This window comes from Neolamprologus multifasciatus, chromosome 15 (assembly GCF_963576455.1).
Source record: "Neolamprologus multifasciatus chromosome 15, fNeoMul1.2, whole genome shotgun sequence".
In the NCBI taxonomy this organism is placed as follows: Eukaryota; Metazoa; Chordata; class Actinopteri; order Cichliformes; family Cichlidae; genus Neolamprologus; species Neolamprologus multifasciatus.
The window spans coordinates 23,378,997-23,400,901 of record NC_140453.1 but is presented as its reverse complement, the minus strand read 5'-3'; the positions used below and the strand labels follow the sequence as shown (position 1 = coordinate 23,400,901).

The window sequence follows — 21,905 nt, the reverse complement described above, 5'->3', positions numbered from 1 at the left end:
ACCTGTGGGAAAGTATTTTTAACCTCAGGTGTCTCTTACTCATTGTGTTGGAGCTTTAAAAGTTTGACTTGCAGATTTGACGTGTCTCCAGGCAGCAGCAGCAGTACAGGGGCGGGGTTCATGGCTGGGATCGGGCCATGCAGACGCAGCAGTCGGCGTATCAGCAAAACTGGAACCGTGGCGGAGGCTCGGGGCCGGGCGCCTACCAGCAGCAGCAGCAGCAGCAGCAGCAGCACTACGATCGCCGTAGAGACGACTGGCACGATCGCAGAGACAACCGGGGGCAGCACCATCAGGTAAATGTGACGTTTTCACGCACACCAATTTGTTTATGACAAGTGGAAGGCAGGGCTAAAACTTCCATCTTCACTTGATTTTGGCTTGTTTTTATTTTGTAAAGTTAAAGTGAGGCTTAAACTGTTTCTGGGCAGATCTGTGAAGCAGATGCAGAAGAAAGAGTCTGATTGGTTGTTGCTCAGTTGCTTCAGATTGAAATCAGGAATCTTTTTGCTTTTTGGGGTCTGTTTTTTGTTTTGTTTTTTAAGGGTTTTTTTGTAAAATATTTAATTATAATTTTTATAACATTTTTAAGTATTTTAATTTTAATTATATATTTTTGAATTTTGAAATACTTCAAATTACTGTTGGAGGTGTTTTTGTGCCTGATTCAGTGTTTTGAAAGAAAGTACTGTGTGAACTGTAAAACCCAGAAACACTCAAATATCAACAGACAAAACATAAAAACTCAATATGAATTTATGAGAAGCTGAAACTTAAAGAATTAAGAAATTATCAAAATGCTTAATTTTATAGAGTGAAATTATTTTTTTTCTAGAAATATTAATCATTCGGATTAACTGATCAGAATTTAACCAAATCAGAAATTTCAGAATTTCTGTTTTGATAACTTCTTATCTTCTTAACTTCTTATCAGACAATAAAAGTTTCTTGCTGAAGCATTTTAAGTGAACATTTAAGCAACTCTCCTCTGATTGGCCAACAGAGTTTGATAGAAATTCTAACCAGAAACTTTAAATAGTTTCAGTAAAGAGTTGTTTTACAGTATAATAGTTTTATTCATGTCAGCACGCTTTTATTCTGAAAGGAGGAGACTGCCGGGTTTTCTGGCATTCTTTTAAAACTAGAGCCAGAGAAAGTTCAGTGTGTAAAATTTGGAAAAGTAAAGAAATTTTTTTGGCTCAGTTTATCTGTGGGACTGATGTGTTAAAATATCAGATCACACACATTCCAACAAGTGTGCTTAGTTTTATTGAAAGTTTTGGATTTATTTTTGTTATTTTTTAAACAGGAAGACTTTTAAAATAAATTATTTCCTCAGTTAAAAATTATTTCAGTGAGATTTCATTTCATTTGATTTTAGCGTTTAGTAAAACAAGAAAAAATGTGACAGATGTTTAAATTCTTAAGCTTGTGGTCAAGACTTGCACTGCTCGTGCTAAATGTGTGGACTAATTTAGAATAAAACCCTCAGTGTCATCTTGTCTTTATATCAATAATTTAAAAAAAATCTGACCGTCCAGCATGTAGACTGTTTTAATACAAACAAAAAACAATTAAGTTTTTACAGAGAAAATCTTTGTATTAACCAGTTTTTATGTTGTTCTATTATATGCTGTATTTTCATTGTGAAGCACTTTGGGATATTTACCAGTGAAATGTGTTCTGTGAATACATTTTACTTACTTAAATCTTTTAATACTGTTTTAATAATGTTGTGCTTGTTAAAGTTAAAGTTATTCCTTTGACCTGATCCATATTTATTGTTGTAAAGCTGTAATCTTACTTTAAACCTCTGTCTCTATTTCAGGGCTACAGCTCTGGCAGAGGTTACCCTCTCCCTCCTCCATCCAGAAGATACAACTGGAACTAAACTCTTAATGATGTTGGGATTTTATGGAATGGGGAACTGTTTTTAGGGGAACAATATCAACATCTAGCTTTTTTTTTTTTTTTTTTTGTCCACATTTCATATTATTGTCTTGTACAAGGATTTTTTCCTTTATTGTACTACTTTGGGGGAAAAAAGTGTGTTATGTAATCTCTGATTTTTATGATGAAGCCTCTTAAACTTGTAAAATACAAGTGAGTGAAGGACAAAGTGTCCCGCTGTGATTATTTTTGAGAGGAACCTCTCCAACTTGGCTCATGTATTTCAAAAATGAAAATAAATTCTTCTCAGTGATGGTATATTTGTCTGAGCAGAAATCCTTTTTTCACGAGTTAAAAATACTAAATAAACCCATTTAAATTTAGTTAAAATATTGATGGTAAAGTCAGTTGTTTAAAAAAACATAACTGTCCTAGATTTTTTTGTGAATATTTTGGGACATTTAAAGGTGGACATTTGATAGAAATCCGCTCCATGTCCAAGTAAATGCTGTCCTGTTGGTAATTAGAGCTGTATTGATGGAAATGCGTTAGAAAAATAAAAAGGTCCAAAATGAAAATATGATTTATTCAATACTGTAAACAAACGAAAATCAGCTTTAACAAAGGATCTCTGATGACGTGCCTCAATTCGGTATTTGTCTTTATGAGCTGCTTCTATTGCTCCACTTTGTTGAACCTGCAATAATTTAATTTGCTCTGGAAATGAAAAAAAAAACCATGTGAGAGGCGCCGGAAGCTGTGCCTCATCCTGAAGCTCCTTAAATTAAAGTTTCTCAGCGTTCAGTCTCAGTCACGTCTGGCAAATACAAAAAAGAGAGAGAAAAGACTTAAATGTTTCGTTTAGAAACGGGAGAAGAAAACGCGCCATCATCAAGAGTCAGCGCGAGCCCGAGGCTCGAATTTACAGTTTGAGTTGTGCACTTTTTATTGCTCAAAGCCGCCTTTGAGTCACTGCGTGTGCAGAAGGAGCCGAACCTTTACGCACGGAAGGAAAACAAAAAGATTGGCGCGTGCCTGCAGAAAACTCCACTCGGAATGATGCCCTCCTCTCGGCATCACTACCAAGTTCTGCCGTACAGTAAGTTGGAGCCGATCATGCTGTTGGTGTACTCAATAAGCGCCGCGTCCGTCTGCGTCATGTTGATCTGCCCGTGCAGTCCCAGCGGCGGGCTGGGGGACAAATCCTCCAGCTCCTCGGTGGAGGACAGCTGGTTCACCTGCGGCTGCTGCGCGCTCTCCGCCATGGCATCCCCCACGCTGCTCTGCCTGTTCCCGCTGTGGTTCGACCCACTCGAGTCGGTCCGGCAGCCCTTAGAGTTCTTAGAGAGGACCGGGGACACAGACGAAGCCCTGCGTGTTGCTCCGCACAAGCCGCCGCCACCGCCTCCTCCGCCGCCTTCCTGCTGGAGCTGTTGCGCGGCCTTGTCCTTGGCCTGCCGCTTCAGCTTATAGCGGTGGTTCTGGAACCAGATCTTCACCTGGTTCGGGGTGAGGTGGATGAGTCCGGCCAGATGCTCTCTCTCCGGGGCGGACAGGTACTTCTGCTGCTTAAAGCGCCGCTCCAGCTCGTACACCTGCGCCTGCGAGAAGAGCACGCGTCGCTTCCTGCGCGGTGCCGCGTGCAGTGTCACCATAGACTTGGCGGTGGAGTCCATCCCGGCCAGACTGCCCACCATCCCGGGCATGTTCATCCCCGCGGAGGGGCCCATGAATCTGGAAACTTTGAGAAATCACAATCAGAGTTTGGCTTTAAAAAGAAAGAATAATAATAATAATAAACTAAACTCGTTTAGAGAGGAAAAGTGAAAACGGTAGAAATTTTTTTAAAAATGTTAAATTACCCCAAAGTCTTCTGTAAAAATAGGAAAAGTTTGTTGTTGTTCTTCTTCTTCAATAATGAATCATATTGTAAGATTTTAATGTTTTAAACCAGACCGACAGGTGCGAGAGTCTAATGGGATAAATCAGTGAGTTAACTTTAAAAGATCAAACATGTTGACGTTAATTTGAAGGCATTAAAAATGCAGTTAATCCGGATTCAATTTGTTTAGGAGCAACAAACAAACGTTTAATAAAACATAAATCTTTTTAAATCCTTCATATCGTTTGGAAGAGGAAGCCGGATTATTTTTAACATGTCTAATAATAATAATAAAGTGACTTAACTCTAACAATCGCTTCAGTCTAACTCAGGCTCGCCTCTCCGGGCCGGGGACGCTCTTACTTGTCGGGTATCGGGGCTCCGGGTTGCTGTACCACGCCGCCGCTGCCGCCCCTCCGCCTCTCACCGTCTCCTGGTAGGACGGCAGGTCTCCGACGTTCCCGATGCCGCCGTTGCAGAACCCTCCGACGGCTCCGGAGAACTGCGGTACCCCGTGGGGCATGTGGTAGGGCCCGCCGGGACCCAGAGCGGCTGCTGCTGCTGCGCTGGCCGAGCCTGATGAAGAGGAGGAGGATGATGAAGAAGAGGACGAGGACAGGTGGTGGTGGTGGTGATGATGGTGATGGTGGTGGAGGTGAGGCGGCTGCTGCTGATGGTGCGCCTGCTGCTGATGCTGCATACCGGGCTGCGAGACCTGCGGCTGCCGGTAGGCTCCCAGCGGGGATCCGAGGCTCCCCGCTGCGGGGTCCATCACTCCGAACCTGCGGTAGCTGTCCTCCATCGGGCTCAAGATGTCTGTGACTGAGAAGGGAGTTGAGTGCTTTGGGCTCAAGGACATGGTGCGGCCACCCCGTGCCCTCCTGCTGCGTGCGGCTGGATGTGCTCGGTTCTCTCTGGCGGCTCTCTGCCTGCGTCCCCCTCCCTCCCACCGGCTTCTTGCTTCCTCTGTGTCGCTGGGAAAAAGTCCAGCTGATCGGCAGCAGGAGGAGACCAGTTGCCCTTATCCCGCTGGACCCACATGGAGGGGCGGAGCGACGCGGACACAGCAGCCAACAATGGTAATTGACATTAGAGGTAAGCAGAGAAAATGGTTCAGACCTGCTCCTGCTGCGGATTCTGTTTCCCAGGCTGGATAGAGTCAAACCCCAAATTCCTCCAAACATCAAAATCATCACCTGATTTACCACGGCACATATTTACCCGAAAGAGAAGAAGAAAAAGAGCGGCCACTTGTCAGAGTTCTCACAGCGGCTTTCCTTCAGATCGCTCTTTATTGGAACTGAATTTGATGTTTTTTTTTCATTTAAAGTGACCATAAATGTGCCCCATCCTCCCCCCCACCCCAACCCTCAACGTGTGACACCTGCAGCTCTTTCGCGGTTGTCTTCTGTTATTGCGCGAGCAACAGTGCGCAGGTCTATTATCTCAGTTTCATCTTCCAGTTACGCGCGAGTGAATCTGAGAGTCGGTGACACTTCCACGCGCGGTTACCGCTTCGTGTTCAAACCACAGCTTTAGTCTGACTGCGAGTTTAATCTGCGCGTGTTTTAATCCCGTATATTTCCCGCTCTCTACATGAATTTTGCGCACGAGCTAATCTGCTCCCTTTGTTCACTCTGCGCGTTACAAAAGTTCACAAAAATAAACCGAGCTAAACTTTTGTTTCTGAATTTCTTTTTTATGTGTAACTTTTCCTATAAACGAACATTAAGAAGCTATTAAATCAACCAAAATCATAATTATTCAGACTGTATTTATTGCCAAGTGTTTATGATGTAAAAATCTTTGTTTCACTGTCTTTAATCAAACAGTCTTTGCATGTAAATAATTTATCCAATTATTGTTTTATTTGCTCAATTTGCAGGTTTGCTTGTTTATCTTTTTTTATGACATAATACATCCCAATGAAAGTTTCAAAGAGTTTAAGATTAAATATTTAAGATTAGAATTATCAATGAGAGAAATGAGACTACAGAGAAGCTTTTGGCGCTTTTTGTAATTTATTTAGGAAAAACGCTAACATGAAATGGAGCTACATGCGTGTGAGCCGAAGAAGAAGAAATGACCCAAATAAAAAAATATATATTTTTACATCCAGATTAATACCTTGGATGATTTTCAATTCTTTTTCCAGTAGAAGTGAGACTGAAGCTGAAGCTCTGACCTTCATTTTAATTCTACTTTTTCTCGTCAGAGCTGCGAGGATATCCAGACTTTTCTCCTGATCTTAAACCTCTTTAATGTTCTGACTGACCGAAAACAATCCACCTTTAAACGTGCACCTTCAGCCATCCTGTAAACAGTCCGAGGAGCCAATCACCTGCTGACCTGCAGCACCACGTCACGCCACGTCCTCTTTGGAGTTTTCACAGATCGAGGCTTCCCCGTTGCAGGAGGGATCGGGAAACAGCCGGGCCAGGACCGAGGCCGGGATCCGGAGCTTCCTCCGGGCTCAGAACTACTGCTGACGGTAAGTGAGGTAACCCGGCGGGTGCAGAAGCACCGGAACCACCTGAAACAAGGTTCTACTTTGAGGAGTTGGGGCTCTGCAGTGGGCTGATGGTGTCTACAGATGTTTCCAGCCCCTGTAACGTTTTATAACAAGAGACGTTATCGTTATAACTATTATTAATGAGTGATAGTCCTCTAATATGACATCACTACAGTAAAGTTATGTGTTAATGTATTTATGCATTGATAGTGATCTAATGCTCCTTTAATGACTTTAGGGGAAAAAAACTATCACACCATCTTAATAATAGTTAAAACTTGTCACATACAGACCTTGAGTGCTTTGGCTGGTCACATATAATTAATCTGTTTTAGGTTTTACTCACTTTATTATTTCCTAAAACAGTTTTTTTTTGTTTTGTTTTGTTATTAATCTTTGGTTGTTTTTTTCATCGCTGAGACCTTTTATGATGCGTTTAAGGTCAACTTGGTACAATCAGATTCTTATGCTCAAGGCTCCTTTCCTGTCCATATAATCACTGCAGTATTGTAGTTTTAGTGACTCTGAGCCACTTTAATGATCTTCAAGTGAAAAAAGAGAAAAAATAAAAGGCTTTAAAATATTACACGCTAATATTTTAAAATGTTTATATCATTGCAAGTGTCTGACTCCTTTTGTCTCGCTATTTATTTAATTTTACATGACCTAACATGTATTTCCTGGGATTTCACCAAAGCATTCAGGCCTCTGAGCTCTACTTATTCCACTCATCCCGCCTGATTTTGTGGGCATTGACTTTATGGTCTCTTCAGAGACACTTTCATTACTCCCGCGTGGACTTTAATTGTGTCTGTGGCTCTTTATGATGTGTTTAAGTACGTGATACATGTATGTCTGTTAGATATTTTAAAATCCTCCAATTACTTGTTGTTAGATATATAATCATTGCAGTATGTGCAGACTCTTGGTGAGTCTACTTTAATTACTTTATATGAAAACCTTTTCTTTTAAATACAAAATTAAATTAATAGTAATAGTTTATGCCCTATGCGTCTACATACCCCGTGATGTTGTAGTAAAATTACAAGCCTCTGGTACTCAGGTTTCTCATAATGTGTCCAATTTGGTGTTTCTTGACTTTAATATTTCCTAAGAGGCTTAGTAAAAGTATATTCCCACAGGGACATTTAATGTGTCCAAGGATATTTGTGATATGTTTAAGGTGAAAACATTTCATGTAAATTCCCAGAAAGGCCAGCCTCTAACATCGCCATACTCATGTTCTCTAATGTAAGATTTACAATGAGTTTATTTTTAATTCATTATGGCTCAAAAGTGTTTTTAGTCTTTAAACTGAATTCCTTTTATAGTGAGTTTTACAAGTAATTATACTGATGGGGTTAGTTCCAAATAATAGGGACCATTATTTACTTGTTTAGTGATTCTATGCTATCTCAATGATATAGCAAATTTTAAAAGCAGCGTTTCTTTAACTCTTTAGTATAAGATGGGAAGTGTGATATAATTATTATACAACAGGCCTCTAGTGCTCTTTGTATGTACAGTGGATCTATTTTATTGTTTACTGATGTAATCTTCACCCAAAGAGGCCTTTTGGAAATGTTATATGATAATATTCCCACGGGGACTTTGAATGCATCAATATAAAGCATTTAAATGCACTGAGAGGTCATCTAGTGTCACAATACTCATGTTCTCTGCTCTATTATTTAGATTCCAGCTAATGTAGGTTTATTCCTTTAAATGAAATTCCTACAGGGACTTAAATGATGTATATATTACCAGTGATGCAGATCAGTTTATTACCAATAAACGGGTCTGCGTGTTGTACTCTAACATTGAAATCCCTGCAGTGCTGTGCAGAGATTTAGTGTATCTTTGCTGCTGTTAAGTGATTTTTATGGTGAGTTAATTAAACTGAAAGGTGTTTGTTACACCTAACTAATTAATTGGGTGTTCACTTCTTCATTCTGCTAAATAAGATAACTCTTTATTGTCATTGCACAGTCATACATAGTACAGTAGTACAATGAAATTGGAAATAATGTTTTAAACAACGATCCTAGAATATTTCCTTTGGCTTTTAAAACAGCAGTTTATCCATAATAATCCACATGATTTATTATCTGTGTAGTTAAAACTAAATGTTCATTATTTTCTCACATTTATGCTTGGAATAAAAAAAATAACAGACTTTGAAAACAGATGAAGTCCTGCATTAAATAAATGTAAGTCTGTGAAGGTAAAATATAAAACATAGGAAGTAAGTTTGATTTATTATGCACAGCGTTTTGAAAGGTCACAGATGAATCTGAGCGGTCGTCAGATGATTAATGCTGTAAAAAAAGTGCTTCACAAATTTTGCTTCATTTTGTTGTGAAATGTGGGATAATTGCAGTCATTTAACTAAAACCACAGTCGAGGTTTTCAGGGGGAAATCTCTCATCGGCGACGACAGGCCCCAGTCAGATGCCTTTTTCAGAACAATGTGTTGGGTTTTACTGTGTAAAAAACTTCACCTATTACCATAAAGTAATGTTTGAAATGTGAGATCCTGCTAAATATTAATGAACATTTTTTAATGTAAAGTAAAAATATCTTTGACAAAAAAAGTAAAAAATGTAAAATACAACAAATTCTTCCACACTTGAATAAAATATTGATTATTTCATGTTTTCTTTTGTTTTGTTTTTAGAGAGGATTTCCATGAGGTTTGTGTTCTTCTAGAAGAAGTTTCCCTTTTCTTTCTTTAAACTCCTGCGATGTCATCACAGAGAACCAAGCTCCTGGTTTATAATCACTCCACAGTTATGTCACGAATGTGGTTTAATCCTTTATTTTCTGTCGTTTTTAGAGTACAGGGAGGTTTGTGGTTCTCTGAAGGACGTTAACAAGCTTTTTTAAATAAGAGTTTGTTCAAGATCAGAAAATGTTGAAAAGTAATGAAATTCCATTTTTAGCATGCTGAAAGTCAAATACAAAGATTTTGGTTTAGTGAATGAATTCCACAAAAGCGATTGCTTTTTTAGTGTCAGTCTACTAAGTGATTAATCCAGTAATCATTAATGCTTTAGCATCCTGCTTGTTTTATGGATGCATAATTAGATTATGAAGCTGGCAGGTGCAGTGGGGGAGGGGGGGGGGCAGCTGGGGCCCCTCAGTGATCTTACTGACAGCACGGATTCATTTATCTCTATTTAAAAAAAGTAACTGTCAGCTACTCGATGGTGTTTTTTCTCCTGTTTTGATTGATCTGCTCTTTTAATAATCATAATCTTCATAAGGAATTTCAAAACTATGCGAATATTTAAAGCATATATTCTCTTATCTCCTGTTTTTACTTTAGTTCAGGATTTTTAAAGCACAAAATGTTTCAAAGTCCTATAATATTTGAAATTAAAATGACTACAAACGTACATTATTTTTAACATTCCTGTTTTTGTAAAACGTTAATCTTTTGCTGTGTACCAGGAGTTAAATCAATTTTAATTGTTTAGCACAGCGATTGTCCTCAGACACTGCATTTAACTTTCTTTTTGTTTCTCAGGTAACTGTAGAATGTCTTTACTTACTTTATTTTAAACGAGTAAATAAGGTTTAACTACCTTAGCCATGCTTTTTGTCTGCATACTGAGGAGCTGTGTGTAGTAGTACATACTTGTTTCATTTACTAATCTGTATAATTTTGCCCCTGCTGCGGGTGGTCAAATTTTGCTGTTAAATGAAAGTAACTATGCACTTTATCAGCCATCGCTCTGATTGGCTGAATTCAGATTAATGCAGGATTGTCTGTGTTTGAGGGTAACAGATCACTAATCACTTAAATATTTTTCATTTATTACATCTTCTAAATGTTTTCAAAACATCACAAATGATAACCAATGTTATGTCACTCTGGTTGCAAAAAGTAAGCAGTAAAAGTGAGAACCTGACCTATCCTAATCCTAATCCTAAATGTATTAGTCTGTTATTTAGCACTTATTAGCAGGTATCTGTCTGTGGATGCAGCTTGCCAACCTTAGCCTGCTAATACTAGCGGACTACTTATCACTCCACCCTTTTCGTCCAAATATGCACCTTCCAGATTCCAGAAAGCAAAACAAACAAACACACAACTGAAAAAATGTTTACAGAGCCCACAAATGAATGATCTGTATGGCCACGTTTGGCCATCTTTAATATACAGTCTGATGATGTTGAAAAATGTGAATGCTTACTTTTTAAAAAACTTTTAAGTGTTTGATAAATTTGAACTTGTCCTACAGACACCGACCTCCTCTACAGCCACTTGTACAACAGTTATGAAGCAACAGATAAACAATTAAATAGCTGAAAAAAGTTAGATAAATAAATACATTTAAAAAGGACATTTTATATGAATTAATCAAGACTTATAACTCACAGTATAATTAAAGGAAGTCTGAGCAATTAAGTACCACAATCTTTCTGTAATTTTACACATTTATTTTAATAAATGATGACAAATAATGACAATAAAATATTTGATTCTTCTATTCTATAATAGTCCAAAGTCTTTCATTTACCACAGCAGTAACCCTCACCTTGGTAGAAGAGGCGGTGAGGGGGTTGGGAAATTCAAATCTTTTTACTCAAGGACTCTTAGTTATCCACCTTCAATATAGAATTAAAGAAAAATTATACTGGTTTGTAAAGCTGGGAGACTGTATATGTGTGTGTGTTTGTTTGAGAGAGGAAAATGGGGCTAAACAGATTAAATTTATTTGATTTTAAACCACAATCTGGAACATTTAAATAAACCAAACACAAACTTGTGAAGACCTTTTTGTGTCATGGGGAAGTTTTTCTGAGGTTGGAGGTTATGCTGGGTTTCACAGACAGCTTTGGTTTGCAGTTTAGATTTTATTCCTGCTGTGTTTAATCTGTGCTTCTCATTAGCCTTGATGGCACAGTGAATAGAATAAACAACTACAGGTCCATGTGGAACCAGTTCTGCCTGCAGTCTGATTTGATGTATGAAATAAAAAGGCAGAAAAACGATAAACAGACTGCACACAAAGAAGTCAGATCTGCTGGCAGAAACACATTTACTTCTTTCTTTCCTTTCAAAGACTCCATCTTCTGATTTACATCAGTCTGAAGCTGCTTAACTCGACTCTATAGAGATTAATAGCATCGGTCTCTGGGGGTCAGTGAACTCATGTCTGATCATTAAAAATAGGTCTTCCTTCAAATCATGAATCTGTTTCTCTGTGAAGAAGTGCCCCTGACCTCAGTGAAATCTCTAAATAAGACGCAATAAATAAATAAAAATGAGTTAATTTGCACCTAATTCAACAAGCTAATAAACAACCATCAATTTAATCAGTGCTAGATGTGAACTGCAAGCCTAAAACTTAACTGCAAAAGAAATTTCATGATTTTACTTGATTATTGCATCAAATTAAGCAACTTTTCATAACCAAAATATGACAAGCGTTTTAAAAATATGACACTGTTTTAAATTCAGGCACAAAAGACACCCTGGTGAGGTTTTTAGGTGGAGATCAGAGTTTGTGTTAAAATATGAGCCTTTATCGTCACAGCAGCAGTTATAGACACGTAGTTAAGACCGTTAAATGATAAAGATGTCCACTATGACTTCGAAATGAGCAATCCATCCACCCCGACCTCCTCATTAGGTTGAATTTGCTCTTCCATCAGTACTTTAACCCTGATTTCTTTCTGTTCTTCATGGGCCAATATGGGCACAAGCTGAGGAGGATCACACTTATCAGCAAACATCTGCAGAAACAACTTTCTCCAAACATTTCAGCGATGTTGTGCCAAAAAACGGGTTGTTCGTATTTGTATTAGAATCTTAGAATATTTGTACGTACGTATTCGTATTTGCAACTGTTAAAAATAGAACAAAACTGAAATCACATCACATGACCATTATTGTAGACCGCGGCTCCTGAGCGAGTAGGCAGTAGTAGCATGCTAAACAGCAAAACAGCTGGAAAGAGCAACAATGTGGTTTCTTTTAACTGATTTGCTCCTCATCCTTCTGTCTCTTAAACTGATAAGTCTGGCTTTGTTAAAGGCAACCCTGACAGTGAAAAGGATAAAAACTGTAGTACCTCTAATGGCCACTTGGGAGCAGTTCTAAAAATGAGTCAGACCCATAAACTCTCATGTTAAAATGCCCAACTTTACACGTTTACAGCCTGATGCAAAAACATTTTGGCTTCTATAGAACGTTTTCCCCCTTCATGACCCCTCTGAACAGGATTGTTACTTTTATTTTATTTTATTTTTTGGAACTGATCCACTTGGATACTTGAGTTAGGGTTGTGGACACACTGATTAAAATGTGTCCCAGCACAGGTTGGAGTCTGCTAGGCCTAACCCACCTTTCATTTTGAGCACTTGCTGTGTGGTGCATACTATCCCAGAAGTTTGTGTCTCAGGTTTTGTATCTAGTGTGTTATTACTGTAGTATTTAGCTGGTATTTGTGTCTGTGCATTACAAATGAAGCTTGTTTCGGTCAATCTCTTATTTACATGGATCATGCCAGCCAACAGAGCTATGTGTTTGATTTGGCACATTTTACACCATGTGCCCTTTTGTACCCAATATCCAACCCACTGTGGGATTTGTGTCTGCTTGAGGGATCTTTGTTGTGTTGGGTAACTGTGTTACCCACTACACCAGAGCCACTGGCTCTGAAGAAAGCAACATGGAGGCAGCCAAAATGCTAATGATGTACAGCAAGTTCTAGGTGCTGTTAGGCTTCATGCCAGTGCCTTTTGGTGTATTTGTAATGATAGTATATGAAATAATTATCTAATCTCCTTTGATTTGTAAGTTGGCTCACTTAAACAAAAATGATCAGTCTCTAATTTTTATCGTAGTCTAATTCATATGAAGAGAAACAGAACATCAACTAAAAATCCAGAAACACGTTACATAAAAGTTATAAATGGATATGCATGTCATGGAAATAAATGTTTGATCCTCAAGAAAAAATATGACTTAGTACTTGGTAGAGAAACTCTTGTTAGCAAGCACAGTGATAGGACATTTCTGGTAGTTGGTCACCAGGTTTGCTCACATCTGAGGAGGGACTTTGGCCCACTCCCTACAGAAACTCTCTAAATCCTTCTGCTCGGCAAATCAAAGCTTCAGCTCCCCCCAGAGATTTTCTGTAGGACTGAGGTCAGGTGGGGTGGCTGTAGCTCAGGTAGTAGAGCAGGTCATCTACTGATCGGAAGGTTGGTAGTTCGATTCCTGGCTTCACCTAGTTTGCATGCTAAATACCCTAACCCCAAATTGCTCTCCGATCCATCCATCCAGTGTGAATGGTAGTTAGAAGGCACTAAGAAAAAAAAATGAGTGAAAAAGTGTAAAGTGCTTTGAGTGCTCAGAGTAGAAAAGCGCTATAAAAGAACTGGTCCACTTACCATAGGTCTGGAGACTGGCCAGACCACTTCATGACCTTAATGTGATTCTTCTTTAGGCACTACTTTGTTGCCTTGGTGGTATGTTTTGGTCATTGTCACACTGGAAGACCCATCCAAAACCCATCTTCACTGTTCTGGCTGAGGGAAGGAGGTGCTCACCAAAATTTTACTCTATATGGCCCCACTATGTGGTGAAGTCGTCCTGTACCCTTATCAGCAAAACATCCCCAAAGCATAATGTTTCCACCTTCATCCTTGACTATGGGGATGGTGTTCTTCGAGTCATACTCAGCATTTATCTTCCTGCAAACACAGCAGGTTGAATCGCACCCCAATGGTGTTCTTGGTAAGTGTGGTTCCAACTGCATTCAGATCATTTCATTTTGGGCTGATCCACTACCTTTCTCATTGGTCTTTTATATTTCTTCCATTTCCGAATAATTGCACAAACAGCTGTCACCTTCTCACAAAGCTTTTTGCTGATGGTCTTGAAGCCCAATCACAGCCTTGTGCAGGTCTACAATCTTGTCCCTGACACATCTTTGGTCTTGTTCATGGTGGTGGAGAGGTTGGAATAGAAGAAAGTGAGCCTATGGACACATGTGATTCATATAATTGTTTGATTGATGGTAATCTGTGTGCCTGATTTGTACACTACTGTGGGAGCCAGAATTCTGGACAGGTTGTTGGGTGTCAAATACTTATTTTATTCCGTGAAATGCAAATCATAATTTACCTAATATGTTTTTGCTATATTCTTTCTTTCTACATGAAATTACTATAAAAGTTAGATACTATTCATTCTGTTCACAGTGAGCTGTATTATTACATTGATTATATGTCTTGCTGTGGGTGGTACAGATCTTAAAAGGGGTTTTTAGTTTTGTTCGGAGAATTCTCAAATATAATTTGAGAATGTCTCAAATTTTATTTGAGGGATGCACAGACATCTTTTGGCTCCTGCCATGTTGGTTTATTGGTCTATATTTGAATGAGATGATGGAGTTATCAGCTGCATGATAAACTGTGTAGGTGCAGTCACAGAAGAAGAAAGCTACAAAGAAACAAAATACTAGAATTTTATTCATACAACCCACTGATTCACATTTCTTTCCTCCTTGTTAAGCAAATATCATTTCTCCTTTATTTCTCTGTTTTTCTCCAGACCTGGTCCCCCAGAGCGGCTCTGAGCCAAACCACCTCATGTCTCTGACCGAGGCTAGAGGTGGGGGGAGGAGGTGGAGGAGACACTTAACTACAACCTCTATTTGTATGAATCTTTTTCCCCCTTCCCTCTTTACATTTCCTGCCTCATCGTGTCCTTTTATTTCCCCTCTGTAGACTCCAGGTTCTCTGCCTTCCACTCTGTCCCTCTCCCCTCAGTTTAATCCTCGGCTCTCCGGAGGAGCATTAGGGCAAGCAGCTGGGGCCCCCTGAACGCCTCTTGAAAAGGCAGCCCACTCTAACCAGGAGGGCGAGGAGGGAGGTGGAGGTGGGGTGGAGTGGCTGTTTCAGACCACCTGGCTCCTGAGACACAGAAAAATCCACCGGCCGATAACTCCACACTGAGAGGAGAAGGAGGAGGACTTGACGGCACAATGTCTGGACTCACGCTCTTTCTTTCTTTTCTGGAATTAAAGCTCAAAGCTGATGTTGCTCTGCGGTCGTGTTTGTTCGCAAACTTTATGAAAATATTAAACAAAAAAATGTGTTAGTTAGTCTCAGTGTTCAATCCTTTATTTTGTGGGGGATATTATTTAAATAAAAATACTTTTTGATCCATATTTTGTTGCTTTATTGTGTCATGAAAACCTTACATATAATAAGCACTGAGAAAACACATAAAAACAGAGATGTAAACCTTCCCAACTCATGGATAGAAAACGACTGGCGAACAGAGATTAAACATGTTTTTACGTCACACATGCCGAGGTGTTTCTTCTTTTATCACACTCACACATTTCAGGCTGTTACCATGAGAGGAAAAAAAACGCTTCATCTTGACCTGTGGTTACAGTGCACAGAGAAAGGTCAGAGGTCACGTGTTCAGAAGTGGTCTTCAGAAATCATGCAGTGTGCCTGTGTGCAGGGTGATGCAGGTCAAGGCGCCATCTCTGCACCACTTGGCAGTTAAAGACGCATTAAGAAACATGAGAAACATGGAAAACTCACATCTGTGTGTGTGTGTGTGTGTGTGTGTGTGTGTATGTGTATGCGTCATCTTTGTAAGGACCTGAGTGAATTTTTGCATTTGGTTGTCACTGCGGTACAGAAGGGCTGATTGAGGCTTCAGGTCTAATCAGGTTTTGTTTTTTCTCCTTTTTTAATATTTATGTATTCATATCACACATATCATTAATACTTATTAGCACTTATTACTCCCCTTATTGCTCCCTATTTCCCAAGAAGCCAACGGTACTTTTCTTTCACTTTGCACTTAATTTTAGTTATCGTGGTCACATCGACTGATAACCAAACTCTGGATCCTTACTTTGTGTTTGCTCCTTATTGCGCTTTATGATGCAGATCTCTCAATCCTGCAGGTCTGGTTTGATGTTACCCACACATGTTTCCAGTGTCGTAGGCTATATTCATTTGCTTTTATTTAAACTGGAGCGTTTCTGTGTGCAGTTTGCACTTTCTCCATGTGCCTTTGTAGTTTTCGTGCAGGCCCGCCAGCTTCCTCCAACCACCAGGTATGTTAGGTTAAGTGTGTGTAGAGTAAAGGCTGTATACATTTTTGGTTAAATATGGCTTGGAATTAGGGTTTAAGCCTTTATAGTTAAATACAGTAGAATTATCTGTCTTATTTCAGCAAGAGGAATCTACATGTTAAACTGGCCTGCCTCCAGTCCAGACCTGCCAACATTTGGAGCTTTATGACAAGATAAAGAGGACAGCTCTATCAAACAAGAATAAAGAAAGAATCATCTTCCAAAAGTACAACAAAAGGCTGATTTAGAGAGGAGAGTCTGTTGATAAAGAAGGTGATATAAGACAGTAGTACGCATGCACATGTTCCTGCTTTGATTGTCCTTGTGCTTTTTTTTTATGTTTATTTATAAGATTTTAAGTTTGAAGTTACATAAAATCACACCAGACAAAGGACATAAGATTCAAAAACAATAACATTCAAGCACAGAAAAAAAAAAGAAAACCAAAAACAAACAAACAACAAAAAACAACAACAAACGAACAGGAAAGAAAAGAAAAAATACACTGGTTAGCCAGTACAAATCAAAGTTCAAATGAAACACCAGTGTCCAAAGAAGATGATCTTTTGTGTGAGGTTAGACAGGGCAACAGAGAGTTCACCAAGTCCAGAAGATGTGGGGAACGAGTCCAGGAAGGAATCAGGGTCCGGCAGAAGTGCAGTTTCACACAAACACAAAGTGCAGTCAAATGGGTTAAAGTTTATGTTGAATCCCCGACATAAACTGGGGCCCTTTTTTCAGTGACTGAAAAAAGGGCCCCAGATTTTGACAAACTTAAAATGAGTGTCACCCAGACCATAACGAACCTCTTCAATATACAAACTTGCAATCATCTCACGTAGCCAAACCCTAAACCAAGGAGGAGATGGTGATTTCCAGGCTCCATGATTGTAGCTAAATAAGTCTTTTAGCTACAATCATGCCAAACATTAAGGCTTTCTGAAGAGGACGTCTGAGTGCCAGTGAGGTTAGGGAGCAGCCTAGCACTGCAAGTACACCATTTTGTACTATTTGTTTTAATTAAATATTTGGTCTAAAGAATTTAATACGAGAATTTCTATTTCCAGTTTTCAGTTTGTTTTAAAAAGTTTTGAAATTTCCAAGATCAGCATTTTCAGTGGCAGATGTTTGTTTATTTTTTGCTGGATTTGTGAAAAAATAAAACTTTGTTTTGATTAATTTCTCAAATGCTACATATAAAAAACTGCAGAGGAAGTAAATCATTGAAAGTTATCTTTCAAAAACAGTTTAAAATGTCCAGCTTCAACATTTTGAAGGTTTAGAGAGTTTTCACATCACTGAATTCTGCTTTTATTTGCATTTAAAGTTTGTGCTTTGTACTGTATTTTTTTTTTAATGTCTGTAACTCAGGGCAGGACCCAAGGATGTGTCTGAGGTACTGCACCGTCCTGCTGGTAGTATGTTCATGGGAAAGTGGCTCAGGAATGGATTATGTCAGTGAGCGTCCTCACAAAGATGAAGAAAAGAAGTACAAAAAGTGTGTGAGAGTGTGGGAGAGAGAAGAGGGCTCTGCTGAGACTCCAGAGCGCCATCAGGAGGTCTTTTAATGCAAACAAATCTGAACGTCTACTGAACAGATGACTTTAAACAGTCTCTGATGTACTTTAAACTTCACAATACTGTTTGGAAATCCAGGCAGATAGAATATCTTAAAAATGTATTTAATAGAAAAGTTCAGATTGCATCACCAGGAAGATGCCTCAGCGTGCACAAACTGTCACAGACCATCCTTCACTCCTCGCTTTGTTGAAAGTCAAGCTTTGAGCAAGTACTGCAGACCAGAAATAACTTCAGTGTGTCAGTGTGTAATACAGTCAGTGAGACGAAAGAATGTGCAGAGTCAGATGTCATTCATCTCAACACTTTGAATTTATGTCTCCTTGCATCTCCCTTTACATGCACGTGCATCTAATTATTTATTTTTTTATGTTTGGACTTTAACTTGTTTTATGTGTTGCTAGAGTATAAAAATATTAATTAGTATGACAATGTCATTATTTTGGTGAATAAACAACCAGCACCACTTATTACTGGTATCCTGACTTTGACTCCCATCCGTGTGGACCTGACTTCACATAGCCAGCACACATGGACACAGCAGGCTGCTGGTAGGCACATCAACTCAAATTAAATATCAAAGTAAACAAAAGGAATAATGTGATGCTGTTGGGAGTTATAATTCAGGCTGGCAGCATTAGACTTCATTATTATCTGCTCTACTCACCGCTGTCTTGCTTTTTCTTTTCTTCTGTTTTCAATGACAGAAGCATAACTCCTCACTGTGTGTCATGAGGTTTGTTTAAAGAGGATCAAAAACGTCACTTTCAGTGAGAGTGGGTGGAGTCAGCTACTGCTGCAGTTTAACGTTTGTCAGCCCTCTGGCGCCCCCTACTGGTCTGTGACCCCCAGCAGTCGCCTGCCTCGCCTGGTGGTTGCTCTGCGGAGAAAAGATTTGTTGGGTTCTGGGAATGTGCACCTCCAGGCCAGAGGGGAACGATAAACAGTTATTATGGCATTGAAAGTTATCGTTAACCTGCTGTGCTGGCTTGGTGTGTTTAATGTGGTGAAGTCCAGAGCACTGAAAGTCCTCCAGAGTCACTCAGGTCAGTGTTTCCCCTCTAAAGTTACATGTTTGTTCTCAGATAATAGAGTCAAATCTCCCCTGTGAAGGATATTAATCCAAAAATGCACTGAAATTAGTCGCACCTGGAGATGTGCAAAGATATGTTCTCCAGATGTTTAGGAAAGGAGCTTCTTTTATTACCTCCTTTAGGATAGGAGCCACAGTAGGAGGATCCTTTATGAAAGCAGAGGAGAAATTAATCCATCCAAGAATTACTGGAGAAGAGAACTTGTAAGAAAAAAAAATCCTGTTACAAATTACTCAAGCAGATTTAGAACCGAAGGGTTTTCTTTTCTTTCTTTTTTATTGTATTAGGTGCAAATTGCTGTGATCACTCATGGTTTTAAACCTGGTTAACCTAAAGTCTTATTAATACCTTAGAAGAAAACTTGTACAGAGAGGTGGGGGAAACTTGCCCTCATGGAAAGACATATTTTGAACAGGCTTCTGCTGCCACCTGCTGGCTGCGGGACGAGCAGCAACCCTGGTGTCTCCACCCTTAAAAAAAATCAGCTGTCAATAAAAACCGGATAAATTGACTTAAAAACTATAATGCAAAGAAAGAAGAGAAAAGAAACATTAACCAGAGATGTGAACTATACACAAGATAAAACAGAACAAAATTATTGCAGATCATTTCACATAATAGTTTAAAGTAGTTTTTGTTTAACTTATCATGTAACCAGACTGGTTACAGAGGAAATTTAGTGAGAGGAGAGAACAGAAAAAATAGAGAATATTACTGAAATCAGCCAAATATACATGTATATAATTGCTCTGTAGTCTCATTATAACAGATTTTTAAGCCAATTTTGAAAGTGACTTATAAAAATGGAAATATTTAAAGCGGCTGGGTTATTATTATTTTCATGTATATAATAAAATATACAATAAAAAAATATTTTTTTATTGATTGATTAATAAATATTGTGGTTGATGGGTGTCCACATGGGTGTCCACATTTCTTTCTTACTTTTCCACATATTAACCTTTCTTCATTAATCACAATTTTATTGCATTTTTGTTATTGTAGCTTTTCTGAACATTTTACATGCAAAAATCTCTAATTCTTTGTCTTGTTTTTGTGATGTTTTAATATGTTTTTTGATATTTCTCCTTTTGTGCATGCGAAATACAAATGTAGTTTATCTTTGTGATAAATAGTTAAGAGGTTTTAGAAAAAAACAAAGTGTAGTTTGGACGCTAATTAAAATCATGTTCAGGATGAGTTTGTCTGATCAGTTGTGCCTCGCTGCTGTTTTTAAAAGTTCTGGGTGATGTTAGAGCTCAGTGCATCAGACGGTGCTGATTTTGGTCTTTTTGCTGGACTTCTTGTAAGTCACACGAACGCTGCACAAACTAACAAGCACACGGTCGCTGTTTAATGGGCTAAAAAAAAACGTCCAGACTAGTCCTTTAAAGTCTGAGCGTGGGTTCCTCCCCCTCTTCTTCCTCTTCTTCTGCCCTTTTATAGCAGCAGGTGACACATTATAACTTTCTCAAAGCTTAACCAGCCAAACCCCCACCCCGTGACATCATCCCTGTGAGATGAGCTGACCTCTGACAGACACACACACACACACGCACACACACTCACAGGGGGGGTTGGGTCTTTCTCTTCTTTGTCACAACACAGTAAATAGCTGGTTTTCTTGCTCTGAATGAAGTCGTCTGTTGCAGTAATCCTGTCAAAACAAAAATGTTCTGCCTTAAGACTCTAAAACCAGGGGGGAAAAAAATCTGTTTCTCCTAATATTCAAATATTTTGTGTTTAGCTCTGATTGTAAAGCAAAAACTGGAACCCAAAACCACTACAGCCCACTAAACCAGTGTTTTAATGGTCTGTGGTGTGTAGAATAAGTTAGTGTTAGATGTAAGTTTTTACATCTATAAAAAAAACTGTGAATGAATAAAGAGGAGTGTATGATTGGATTAAAGTTATTAGAGAATAAACTCACCACCTTACAGCCATCCACATTAAGGTGAGAAACCAGGTGCAATAGATGTTATTCCTTCACTGGGAAACATGACAAACTCAAGCAAATGTTTATTTAAACATTTGACCTTTTGGAGATATGAAATACATTTCTTCACCACTTTACTCCAGATTCTATTTATCATTTGATCCAAACTTTGGTCAGAATCAGTAGTTCCCTCTCTTATAGGTTTTGTGGTAAACATGTTCCAAACTTTTTATGATTTGTTGTGTATGAATTAAAGATAACCTGTCAAAACAAATGTGCCTCAGCAGGTAAAGTGGGCTGTCTGCTGGCTGGAAGGTCAGCGGTTTCTCCCTTAGCTGATCCAGCCTGTTGGCTGATGTGTCTCTGTGTTTATCAGACAGAAACAAGTGCACATATGAATGTGTGAATGAGGCATGTTGTATAAAGTGCCTTGTGTACTTGGGCAGTAGAAAAGCTCTATGCAAGAACCAATCCTCTGAACAATTTAACAGACTAGTAAAATAGAGTAAACTGAAGCACACACACACACACACACACACACACACACACACCACACACACACACACACACACACACACACACACACACACACACACACAGACACACACACACACACACACAATTATTTCTCCAGTAATCTATTTAAAATGTTCCAAAATTCACCAACTGCATAAATCAGCTTATTTCAGTGACTTTGATTAGTGGAAGTGGGTCTAGACCTTGATGAGCTGCAGCTGCCTGTGTCACGATGCAGGTGCTCAAAGTTTGCAAGGCTTTGTGAGGCACGCCCTCATACCAATAAAATGGGTCAATTGGCAGTGACTCTTCACGAGTCAGGGGACAGGGTAGAGGGGGACTACCCAAAGATTCACAAACTGTGGGTAGTGACAAG

At 39.1% G+C, this 21,905-nt stretch overlaps 2 protein-coding genes across 2 annotated transcripts in view; one reads left to right on the top strand and one right to left on the bottom strand.

Annotated features, from left to right (window-relative positions):
* Nucleotides 1-2,194, top strand: part of xrn2 (5'-3' exoribonuclease 2) — a 44,267-nt gene extending 42,073 nt beyond the window's left edge. The window contains exons 31-32 of the mRNA XM_085133082.1: nt 92-296; nt 1,829-2,194. Of these exons, the coding sequence (XP_084989208.1) occupies nt 92-296; nt 1,829-1,891 (268 nt within the window). The 3' untranslated portion in view covers nt 1,892-2,194. The remainder of the gene's footprint in view (nt 1-91; nt 297-1,828) is intronic.
* Nucleotides 1,921-5,125, bottom strand: nkx2.4b (NK2 homeobox 4b). The gene is made up of 2 exons (XM_085133084.1): nt 4,136-5,125; nt 1,921-3,631 (listed from the first exon to the last, which is right to left on the bottom strand). Exons 1-2 carry the CDS (start codon nt 4,629-4,631, stop codon nt 2,970-2,972), a joined length of 1,158 nt encoding a protein of 385 aa, XP_084989210.1. The 5' UTR covers nt 4,632-5,125; the 3' UTR covers nt 1,921-2,969.
* Nucleotides 5,126-21,905: the final 16,780 nt, after the last annotated feature.